General features: G+C 47.1%; 1 protein-coding gene across 3 annotated transcripts in view; it reads left to right on the plus strand.

Moving 5' to 3' along the window:
* FRMD5 (FERM domain containing 5) overlaps positions 1-8290 on the plus strand; it is an 86371-nt gene extending 78081 nt beyond the window's left edge. For 2 of the 3 annotated variants that reach the window (XM_034782834.1, XM_034782832.1), the window contains exon 13: positions 5997-8290. In XM_034782834.1, the coding sequence (XP_034638725.1) occupies positions 5997-6583 (587 nt within the window). In that variant the 3' untranslated portion in view covers positions 6584-8290. The remainder of the gene's footprint in view (positions 1-5996) is intronic. The other variant, XM_034782833.1, reaches the window with a different exon arrangement.
* Positions 8291-12736: the final 4446 nt, after the last annotated feature.

Raw genomic sequence — 12736 nt, forward strand, 5'->3', positions numbered from 1 at the left:
ATTTTATACCATCCTTAAGCACTACCTCAGGCTCTCACAGACGGGGGCCTGATAGCGTGTGATGCCGGCGTGTCACTGGACGGGGATGCTGTAGGCCTCGGCCTCAGTTACTCGCTCCGTGCAAACGCCATTCGGTTGATGTGCTACCAGCGGGGCTCAGAGCTGCAGGCAGCGGGCTGGTGCATTGGGTTTTGAACTAAGGCCCCCTAGGGTGCTCATACGAAGGGCTAAAGCTGCACTTGCTGTCCCGGCACAGGCAGCGCTGGTCCGTGTGTCGGGCAGCCGGAGGGAGTGGGGTTTACGCCCTCGCTGCCCCACCTGCACAGACATTAGCCAGCCTAGTGTCCCACTGCACTTATTCCTCCGTCACCTTTGCTGCCTGGGCCGGGGGCCCGAGCTGCCCCACAAAACCTTTTCAGCCTTAATTCATAGGAGCCGCCTTTCCCCGGATGGAAATGATTCCCTCCTAGGGGCAGGAGTGGGGAGGGGGCATTGCCAGTGTGTCCCCACGGGGCAGGCAGGGGCCAGAGTTCAAAGCGCTAAAGCTGGGTGTTCCACATGAGCGCGCTGCTTGTCATGGGCTCTGCCAGCAGTACGGGGTCCAGTGATGGGGCAGCCCTGGGCTGGCAGCCCTAGGCATCCCTCGGGGGTTGGGCTGGGGCCTGGCTTACCTGGGGTGTGTGGTGGGAAACTGGGGCAGTGATGCTGCCTCCCCGGCCTGCCTGTGGCTCCCTACTGAGATATTAGGGTTGCCAAGTGTCCAGTGGAAAAGGACCCTGGCGGCCACTAAAATCCGGTCGGCAGCGCAGCGGGGCTAAGGCAGGCTCCTTACCTAAATAAAATAAATTAATAGAGATCTCCTAGAACTGGAAGGGACCTTGAAAGGTCATTGCGTCCAGCCCCCTGCCTTCACTAGCAGGACCAAGTACTGATTTTGCTCCAGATCCCTAAGTGGCCCCCTCAAGGATTGAACTCATAACCCTGGATTTAGCAGGCCAATGCTCAAACCACTGAACTATCGCTGCCCTGGCTCCACAGGGTGCCCGGAAGTGGCCAACATGTCAGGCTCCTAGGCGCAAGCAGGGGCAGCCACTGGGGCTCTGTGCGCTTGCCCCGCCCCGAGTGCCGACGCTGCAGCTCCCATTGGCCGGGAACTGCAGGGATGGTGCCTGTGGGTGCTGGCAGTGTCCCCAGCTCTTCTGCCTAGGAGCTGGCCATGCCAGCCGCTTCCAGGAGTGCTGCCCCCGGACCCTCTCCCGCACCACACCACCCTGCCCCAGCCTGGTGAAAGTGAGTGAGGGTGGGGGAGAGCGAGTCACAGCGGGAGGGGGGAGCGGGGCCGCAGGGCAAGGGTGTTTGGGTTTGTGTGCTTAGAAGGATGGCATTGTTGGGTTTTAAATTTCATCCCAGAGCAGGCCCCTCCAGCACTTCCCCTAAATGGGGCTTGGTGGTGACTGTCAAAGCCCCCCCCCCCCCCCCCCCCCCCCCCCTTCTCCCCCCCAGGGGTGCTAGGCCTTTTGTCTTGGCCCAATGCCAAGAGCATTAACTGCATCACACCTACCTACATTCCTGCTGATGTTACAAGTGGAGCCCATCGTCACTGCCTGGCCTAAGCTGGTGGCACTGTTGCTCTGTGCTATTGGATAGCGACTGCGGGGCAACAATGCAGGCAGGAGCCCTCCAGCGTGGCTGGGGTTATGAAGCTTCATTATTTCATGTTTGTAAGTGCGTTGCTGACACGCGTTTCCTGCTGCAAGGGCTGTATTCTGTTGTACCGCTTCGTACCTTCCCAGCACTGAAATGGTTTCACTGAAGTCCTGTTGAAACCACTGTGAACTGCTGAGGGCTCAGCCCTGTGACAATCAGGTATCTAAATATGGCCTAAGGAAGCTAAATTTAGGCCTCCAGTTTTGAAGTGGGTGACTAGTTCAAACACATTTAGGGATGTTTGTGACTGTGTTGCAGGCAGACAGCCACAGGAAGGCCAACAACGCTGTAGCCTAGATTAAATACGAGCAGCTACATGTGAAAATGCCTTTTAGTTCACTTAATTCAAAGGCTGTAGGAATGGGGTGAGTGGCTGAAAGAGTCCCTCGCGTTTAATCATCCCCGGCCTTGCAATCTAGTACTGCAGTGCCCTTGGCATAGCACGTTCTGGTTACCTGCCTGTGAGTGACTGTAAGAGGCATTTATTTAAGCCGTTGATAGATGGGATCCACGGTGTGATGTGACGTGAGTATGTTACGGTTCTTTAGTGGATGGAAATGACGCGGAGGATGATTGTGGCTGTGATTTAATGAGGCCAAGCTGTTGCGCCGAGGTTCCCTTTTGCAAACGCTGTGTGTGCTCAACGTCCTGCCACAAGCCTGACGGTGTTGGTATTGGCGCTGTAGACACGTATGTGAGCATGGGCTTGTGCACACACTCGCACAGCTGAACCCTTTGCCTCAAAATGGACCCAAAGCCGTTCTTCAGGATTTGAGAACAGTTAATGTTTCTGCCTCCATTTTTGCTGTCGTATGTTGCGACTCTGCCTATCAGAGCCAGGGTGCTCGAGTGCTGAAAGAGAGGCTGGTCTAGCCCGCTTTCCAGCCCAGCTCTGCCCACCCAGCTCGTCAGACCTGTTGGAATAGAACTGACGACCTCTAGGGATTTTTTTCCCAAAACCTGGGTTCCATCCCTTCTTCCGGGTTTGTATGCTAACATGCAGCCAGTAAGGGTGTGCGGTACAAAGTCGCTGAAAGGATTTTGATGAATTATAGAAACTAAACATGGACAAGATCCCTGTTAGCTCAGCTTGCTTTTCTCCCTGCCACAATGTAGGCCAGGAATTGCACTCCCCTGGCGGCAGGTTTGGAGGAATGAAGGCTGGAGCCTAGGCAGGAGCAAAGGGGTTAAAAAAGGAGGAGAAGCCACTTCACGGATCCTTGCTTCCATGAGCAAGGATTATTTTGTCTTTGGCTGTAACACGTTCTTGTAGGGGCACAGTGAAGAAATATGGCTCTTGGCGGTACTTTAGCTCAAGGTGATTGCATTGCTTTAGAACAGATAGTGTGGTTACAGCACAGAACTACTAAACCGAATGCATGGCATTACTTTCAGCCCCAGCTGAAATGAGCTGCTTCATCTTTTCTGCAAACATTGTGCACTATGTTCTCATGACATTTATATTGACACGACCAAAGTCAAAGGCAAAATTACCAGGGTCAACAATTTTTCTGTTAAAAACAAAACATCTAAAACAGCCCTTTGGAAGTCCATCCTGCCCCATGAGGTTTGGCTGCCACTCCTGCCGGTGCCAGGTTTTTGGGACGTGCAGGGTGTGCGGTTAGATTGCTGTTCCGTTTTGTGCTGCTAGGCAGTTGCAGTATTTTGAGAAAGCAACACCTAGGGTCAGGTCCTCCGCTAGCGTAAGTCATTTGGCTTCATTGACTCCAGTGGCACAAACTTACCCCAGCTAATGGTCTGGCCCCTCGTTACAGGGATTGATGCTACTGGCGCACAACCTGAGCCCCTCACTCAGTAGAAAGCAACGGCAGGGTTCTCGTGTCCCTGAAGTGCCACGCCCGCACGCTGACGCCTACGGCCTGCCCCTATCTGCATCAGTCACAAGCCTGATGTCATTAGTGGGAGGCAGCTGCTAGGAAATCTTTCCAAAGCCAGGATTTGGGGAGTCAATGCTGGCGCAGGATGTGCATTTTCTGCCACTGCCCCTCCATTAACAGTAATTAATTACACTGCTTGCTGTGCAAGGCCCCCTCCCCCACCCCCGGCCTTTGCTGGGGCCCAGTAGCATCCCTCCCCTGGACAATTTGTGTCTGAGCTAAATCAACCAGCAGGACTGTCCAAGGGTGACTGCTTTACAGGCTGGGACTTGCACCAGTGCTGGGGCACCTCATTGCCAAAGACCCAGTGGTGTCTGGGTTTGTGCCATTCCGCTCCTTGCATCTCATACAGCTTCGTGCTCAGTCCGCCCTGCTGGCCAAATACAGCCTGCAGTGGGAGGAGCGAGGCGGGTTGCACTGGATCAAGGTTTTACTGCCCTTGTTTCCAATTAGCACCCTAAAGCAACTCCCTGGAGACATTAATCAGTGCGTCAGTTCTCCGCTATTTACTGGGGGGGGGGGGGGGGCGATGCATGATGCAGGTTAAACTGTTCACAGAATACTCGTGCACCACCCTGTGCGGCTGCTGAGACAGAGCGAAGGTGTGTTTGATGGAATTCTCTTGCACAAGACATTTATCTTCACTAGCACAGAAAATTGGGTCACGTTAAGGTTGCTACTGGTACCTGCCACCTTTCCTGGCCATGGACAGTAGCTTGTATAGTCTCAGGTCCCCATCTTGCTCTCAGGGCTTTGTGGCTGTGGCCTGGCCTGAGAATGCCCGTTCTCCGCTTCCCCCAGTCTCCGGGCTGCAGCCTGCATTAAGCACGCCCCTTCCTAGCTCTTGTATCCCCATGCCGTGGACCAAGCCTTTCCCCCCTTATCTAAGAGGTGTGTGTCCATGTCTCTGCCTCCTGCCAGAACAGCAGGTGCTCCATGCATCACTTGATTCATTGTACAAACAGGGATTGGGGGGGGTCGGGTAAATAGATGCCTGGCTGTATCTCAGACTCTGGCCCAGACCTGCAGGTAGCAGAGCCATTTCCAAGCCCCTCTGGCCCTACAGGGTACAGCTCCAGCTTGGATTCTAGTTAGGGTTACACGGCCCTGTGGAACCAAAGTGAACATCTAATCAGTCTTTAAAGATTGGGTTGGATCTGGGTACGAGAAACTGGCTCACCTCAGGGAAACCTGGCTTATGTGGTTACTGCCCCGAGGTTTTTATACCTAATTTTACAGAGATGTGTGATAAGAAAATAAAAGTGAGAAGCTGGTCACGTGGAGGCAGGAAGAGACTGGAGCTTGTGACACCCTTGACCCAACGACACCCCAGCCCCCCCAGGGGATAAAATTTTTTCAAGGCCATGTAGCTGTGCCTGTGGAGTGAAGAGTACTTTGAAAAATCATTTTAAACAAAGCTTCGAACTGCCTCACCTGTGGTATAGCTCTCCCTCCCCCCATAATTAGGGAAAGCTGCAAAACTCAAAGCAACACTCGTTCTAGGCTGGCTGTCACCATCTTGCTGCTCATTTTCACGGCTTCTCTGCCTAGAGCCTTTGCTACATGACAGGAAATGTTAAATGTGACAGAGGGCATCGATTCACGGGGGGACCTTAGTTAAGTGACTTAGGCCTCACTGTTCAACACTGTCCACTAATGTAGGGTTCCTTAGTTTTTAGATGCCCCGCTGCAGTGGATAAGGCCTGGTTTTCAGAAGGGTTAATTGAGCGGAATGTCCATTCATTTCAGCTGGAGTTGTGGGTGCTTATCTCAAAAAAACCCTGACAGCAGAGACCAGATCACTCATAGTGGGCACCCAAAATTAGCAAACCCTTGGAAAATGTGGGGGCAGAACCTGTCTGTGCTTCTTTTTAGCCATTAATGGACTTAACCTCCGTGAAGGTAAGGAATAGTGTCCCTAGCCTCTGTTTGTCAGAGGGTGGAGATGGACAGCAGGAGAGAGATCACTTGCTCATTGCCTGTTCTGTTCATTCCCTCTGGGGCACCTGGCATTGGCCACTGTGGGTAGACAGGATACTGGGCTGGATGGACCTTTGGTCTGACGCAGTACGGCCGTTCTTATGTTTTCACTATCCATAAGATAGGGATAATAATAGCCCCCAGGGCAGTGTCTCAGGTTTAATTCTTTAGTAGGCGTGACCTGAAGAAGAGCTCTATGTAAGCTTGAAAGTTTCTCTCCCCTCCTACCACCAGAAGTTAGTCCAATAAAAGATATTGCCTCACCACCTTGTGTCTCTACTATTTGAAAGCAGTTTGCGCTCCAGGAGTGCGGTGTAGAGGTGTCCTATACATGAGAAGGGCTCCACACCCAGTAACTAACGCCCCTGTGCCTCGTGCACATCTCTCACCCTGCTGTCTTTCACTCTCCAGGCCTGGAGTCGCTGAGGGACAGCGCTCACTCGACCCCCGTGCGTTCAGCCTCTCATGGAGATGCTTTTATGTCCCATTCGCGGAGTAGCAGAGCTGAGAGCAGTGAGAGAGTGGCAGTCATCTCCGACGAGATCTACAGCCCTGCGGATAGCGTGCTTCCCACGCCGGTGGCAGAACACAGCCTGGAGCTGATGCTGCTCGCCAGGCAGATCAATGGCGCCCCCTGCAGTATTGAAGAAGAAAAGGAGTCTGAAGCCAACACACCTACTGCAACTGAGGCTGATGAGATGGGAGGCGAGTTCAAAGCCTTGAGGCAGGGTGGTGGTGGCGATGGCGGGACACAAGCTGCACAGGTGAATAAGTTTGTTTTAAGTGTCCTCCGTTTGCTCCTTGTGACAGTTGGACTCCTCTTTGTTTTGCTCCTTCTCCTGATCATCCTTACCGAGTCTGACCTTGACATTGCCTTTTTCCGTGATATTCGCCAGACCCCCGAGTTTGAACAATTCCATTATCAATACTTTTGTCCCCTCAGGCGATGGTTTGCCTGCAAAGTCCGCTCCGTCCTGAGCCTACTCATTGACACCTGAAGGCATGACTCTTCCTAATAACTAGCCAGGTGGATTCAGAAGATACCTGCTACCAGTTCCCAGCCAATGGGACCCATCGTGGCACCATCGGCCCATAAACTAAGTCCTCCTTTCATGAATCAAAGTACACTGCGCCCTAGGATGTTTGTTCCTGGAAGAAGAAAGGGATAGATTTATGACAGATTAAAAACGCATTTCTTTAGCGCTCCACTTTCCTGAAGTACTCAACCATTCAGTTTTTAATCCTTGAAGTTTGCAGAATAATTTAAGATTTTAATTTTCATAGATGTGTTACTCTGAAGGTATCAAATAAGAGGAATTTATTTTATTACTACTGATTATTGCATTAGTGTCAGCCAATAGCGACACTAGTTTAAGACTAGAAATATTGCATTATGCAGGAGCTTTAGTAATGGTGCTACTGAGTTGTTCTTTAAATACTAGTGTATTATTTCATTATTAAAACTGCCTCTGTGCACAGCACTACCACCTTCACATTATTTTAAAGAGATCCTCCTTTTACTAACTAGAGCGTCTTAACTGGCAAATGGTTTATTCTTTAGAAAGTGATCTGGTACAATACCATCATCAACTTAGAAACGTTTTCACAAACAACAGAGTGGGCAAGAAACAGGGAAGCCAGGAGTGGCAGTGTCTGTTCCTTTAAGTAGCATAGAAAGATGTGAATACCTATCCTACTCTACAACATAGGCATTTTCTGATTATGTTAAGCCTTGAACCTTTAGTGCACCGCAGTGGCGTTTACTATAGAGGTGTTAAATCCCTAAAGACAGTGGGAGTTGAGTATATGGGGGTAGTAGATAAATGTACTCAGTTATGTTCTATAAAGTCTGGGTGTGTAGCTAGTAATCAGACCGGATTGATTTGGAATACATTTTGCCTCCGAAAGTTGTACTTGTTTTGTATAAAAAAACTGTTCAACCTATATTTTAAACAAAATAGCATTTTGTTATTGATACTAATCAAGTCTTTTTTTAACTTTATGGATTAGATGAACATAGTGTGATATACAAAATGATTGGAGTAAGCCAATTACTTTGAGAATAAATGTTTTGTAGAATGGAATTCTAATGGCAGATTAACCCATTACTTGTTTTGGAAAAAAGAGCAGATTTTTTGAAAATTTTCAAAGGTAAAGAGCAGAATTACAGAAGTGGAGGCAACAGTGAAAAAAACCAAGACAAATATGAGATCTATCCTTAAGGGAAAAAAGTGTAATTAACTAATTTCTATTGTGACATGAACACTTGAATCTTTTATTACCTGGCAAAAACAGCAGCCCATTTGTAAGGGGAGCAATAATCTCTACTGTAAAGTTTCTTGTGAAGCTGGGCATATTTAACAAATAGCAAGAGTTTCATTTCATCTCAGGGAGAGATTTTAAGCAAGCCGAGGCCATAGACCTAATTGTAAAAGCTCTGATTTACATTTTCTGCACCTTTAACCATCTCTGCACACAAGTTCAAGCACTGCTGGTGCGCGTACACACACACACACACTCCCTTTGAAGATGAGTTATGATTTTGTCCTGAACTGGTCAGTTGTGCTCTTTTGCCAAATGTTCAGTCATCCATATAGAGAATAATCTGAAAGTCAGTTAGATTCAGACTATTTGTCACTGCAATAAATAAGGTCCATTTTACTAGTCTGTCAGATCTTAAAAAAAAAAACACACACACACACACATATATATATATATATAGTTTCATGTCACTTTTACTTTAAAAATTAACCACAGCCATTTGATTATCAGAAGAGCTGAAAAAGATTTTGCATTCAGTTTAATATTAAGTTGTGAATGCCAACCACGGGAGAAAAAAAAGGCTAGATTTTTACATGGATATATACTGTTTTATGCAACATAGCAAAATTAACTTTTAGTGTAGTGTTCCTACCTCAGTCTGTAGTAAATGGTGTTTCTATGCAGTGAGTGATAGTCTTAAACTAAACATTTTTCATCCTAGATTAAAGATGCAGTATTTCATTGTTTTAATTGCTAATATTACTTGTTTGTCATAACAATACATTATCAGTCAGTGACAGGTGCAGCTCCAATATGTTGTACTGTAAACATTTTCATTTCCAAAAACCACAAGGTATGAAATATTAACCTTAACAAAACTTTTGCATCAATCTGCTTTTAGAATAGTAATAAATACCACACCTTGGTTTAACCTTTTACTGTTTTCACCTGGCATTTTATCCCAAAACCATTACAATTAGTAATTTTTTAATCTTACATTTCTCCCCCCCCCGTGCCATACGTTTCATGTTTTGCTAGCTGTTAGTTTTATCTGTCCTTTGTATAAAACGTCATTTCCATAGTTCTTATATCAGAGGAAGCAAAACTCTTAATAAAGAATAGTGTACTGCATCTTTAAAGCAGTAGAGGGTAAAAATACCAGAAAATGTGAATTTTTTAGTTTTCATAGAAGTTAACCTTTCATGTGCCAAATACTGTAAGTTACTTTTTTTCCCTCCAAAATAATGTACCCTTTTCTACATATTCAATATGTAGTCAGCATAAAATCATTGGTGCCATGAAAAGTATTTTTAAATTTAAATAAATATTTAAGTATCATGAAAACAAGAGTTGGCATTTTTTACTTTTAAATAAATTGCTCATTTGACTGGTGATAGTTAATATTTTACAGCTTCAACAAGTTTTACTTGATCAAGAACTGAAGAAATTGGCCCTTAAACACAATGGGTCCAAATTCTGCACCCTTAACTTACGCTAACTTCCCATTGACAAAAAAAAAAAAAAAAAATCAGTGCTGAATTTGGCCCTTTAAGCAGAGAAATTCCAAAATTACAAACACCGATAAGCCTAATGCAAGCGTGATCTCACTGTATCATTATATGCATCTGCATGGCTTTTAACAAGTTTGCCTTCATCCTTATTGACTCGCTTGGTTTTCTAAAAGTCCATCCTTTGAAACATTTTAACTGAACCAAAGAGCAGATTCAGGCTACATTATAAACATGTATTGCTGCCAGGATGAAGCTGACCTCATATAGAAAGATGAATCTAACAAATCAGAAATACAGGGACACCTATCACCTTCCGAGTCCTCTTCCTGTTCTGCTGGGCATGGTGCCAGGCATGGCTAACTGATCACAATTCAACTCATTATAAAGCACTTGCATTTCGAAGCCAACAGCAATTAAGCAGGACTGAAAGTGGCTCTCAGATCCAGCTTCAAGAGCTAAGCCAAGCCAGGCTGGAAATTTAAGGCAGAAAATTGCAAAACTTTTTTGCTTACCCACTGCAGAGGTCATTGTGTAGCAGAGTGGTGAGATGGTGTGTTAAAGTGACCTCATTTCAGCAGACTTTTGCAGGACCCACTTGTCCCTTAAAACCAGAAGTGCCTTAGACTTGAGCAATGAAGGTTTATACCACATTGTAGTTTTTAAGGTTTGCAGGGTGAATCAGGTATCAGTGTAACCCTTCTGCCGGGTAGCGTAGGCAGCACAAGCGACAGGTTCCTCTTTATACAGAAGAGAACTGGCTTGACACACACACACACCCTGCCCCCAGCCACTCCAGTAATCTAGGAAAACAAACCACCACCCTGGGTGCCTCCAAGGAGGTAATACTGCCTCACTTGCAAATACCGAGTCTGTGTATAACACAAGAAAACAGCATTAATTTGGAAAAACCCTGCAACAATGATTTGAAAGTACACCACCAAGAAGTAAAACACGCACCTCATGGTATCTTGGGCAGTGTCCTTGTTGTCTGAGTCTCACCTTGTGCTGTTGAAGTCCAAGGGATGAAGGTCTCTACCGTGCAACTCCCCTTTTTCCTCCTTTGGAAACCCACTCGTGCTGTCCGAGGTCAGCAATGGCCCCAGATTCCAGGGGCGTGTCTGGGGGGGGGGGGGGGGAGAAGGGGTTACCTCTTGCTCCTGAGGGATGGGGGTGGTGGCCTGCTAGTACCTCTGCTCCAATTTATCACTGCCACGGCTCCCCAGCATCACAGAGACGCAGCAATAATGGTGGCAGTGGTGTTCTCAGGTTCATCCAGTTCTCGGTGATCTCAGCTCTTCAGTGATTTCACAGGATAGCCGGGAACCTCTGCTGCCACCTCTCCTGCATGGTCTTTTCACCACAGCACTGTCTCTGTGCCAGGGCTAAGGTTAGTGCCCGTAGGTCAGCATATCACTGAGAAGGAGCCAGGCCTCTCCAATTCATCTAGTCAGCTGTCTTAAAACAGTGACGAGGAGGATGAAATGGCTTCTGGCACCCTTTAAGCCTGGTTGTGTGGACCTTTTTAAATACCCCGCCGCCTCTGGACTCTCACATTTGGCATCACTTCTCCTGACAGTGAGTGAGGTTAAAGTTGGGGTGACACCCCTCCCCAATAAGGGCTCCCCAAGGATAGTCCTGCTGCCTTTAATACTGAATGCCGTGGTAATGAAATGTTATCCTTAATGTCTGAGTAGAGTGAATTTTAACCCAAACCAGCCAAAATCGATCACTCCAGCAATGCAGGTCTGTCTGCTGATCCCCTTGGCAGAGTAGGTGTGTCTCTGCAAAGAGGCAGCTCTGAGTCTTTCCCCCCCCGTTCACCACTAGCTGTCAGGGGAGAGCTCATTCAGCCCCTGCTTACACATTAGTGAAAATGAAAGAGGGCCAAGCAGGGAGTGTGTAAGTGTCCACACACAGCTCTAAACTCTTTCAGCCGCAGCTTCTCACGAGCAGAGGGGCCTGTGGCCACTTTGATTCCTCTGCTCCCAGGCAGCTCCACTCCTTCCTTTCCAGACTTCTTTATGCCCTTGAAGGAAAGGAGAGGAGGGCAGTGAGCAGTGGCCCAGAGCAGAGTAGGGGTGTCTATGCAAAGAGGTTTTGAGGTCCTATCCTGCAAAACACAGTCTGAGGCTGAACTTGCCTCAGTCGAGAGGTTTGATCCAGACTATCTTCTGCTGCCAAGAATTCTCTTACTTCTCAGGAAAAAAAATCACCCACATCTGGGATAGCCTTGGGCCATCAAGAACAAGCTGAAAGCAGCACCAGAAACACTATGTCCTCCTTCCAAAGTTTGAGCCCACTGACACAAGTAAAAGTGTCATGGAAACACAGAACAGTCAGTGCCACCACCTGCAACTCTGACTCCTTGCTGGATGCTAAGGGAGAGTGTGTGAAACATCTGCAGCCCCTTCCTAAAAGGGACTGTTCCTGTCAAAGAAGGCGATGATGATCTAGCATCAATACTAAAAGATGCAATACTACAACCAATACTAAGAGAAACTACTTCGTGATGCTGGAGTATCACAAACTACAGACCACCTCCCCTCCCTTTTCTACACAAGCTAAAAATCAAGAAGCTAACAAAAACTGTCTCCAATGTCACTTGTCGACAGTCAGCTGCAGAGGGGCAAGGCTCAATCCTTTCCACTGTATTATTCAACAGCTTAGCCACCTTAGAGAGAGAATATCCTGCTGCAACCTTAACTTGTCACTTTTACAATGAAACCATTAGGCAAGCAACAATGGTTGATTTGTGCTTTTCTGCAAAACCCTGTTTATTTTATTACCTCAGCCTCTCAACTCACCCCATCCTCTCTGTATTTAGGCCATTGTGTCCTAGCTCATTTGTAGAAAGTGAACTTCCTGGGGCAGGGACTGTTGTCTGTGTTACATATCTACAGTGCTTCCAACAACGGGACCTTAATCCCGGAGAGGAGTTTGAAGGTGCTACCAGAAGAGCGAACCCACAGTAACCCCCAGCTCTACATCCCACAATATTATCTGTGAAATTTCATCAAAGTGCTGTTTACTTCCATTTCCAAATATCGGTGAAGAGGTTAAATAAAGTTACAGTTCCCACCTAATGCAGCATCCCAGAACAACTGAGCACCTCAGTGTATTGCGATTTATTATCATCTTCTTTACCCAATTCTCAGTGCACCTGACAACATTCATTTACACACACCAACATTAAACAATTCTGGGAGTAAGATTTCATGGCCCAATGTCAGACATTTTACTAAAGGGATATGTTTTACTGAAAACACAGACTATGTTGTATAATAAACTTAAGGTAAATTTCAGGAAAGCCACAATCATGATGTATTACGTCTAAAGAGCAAGTTGAGGCCCAATGTTAAAACTATACATGATAAATAT

This window comes from Trachemys scripta, chromosome 10 (genome assembly GCF_013100865.1).
Source record: "Trachemys scripta elegans isolate TJP31775 chromosome 10, CAS_Tse_1.0, whole genome shotgun sequence".
In the NCBI taxonomy this organism is placed as follows: Eukaryota; Metazoa; Chordata; order Testudines; family Emydidae; genus Trachemys; species Trachemys scripta.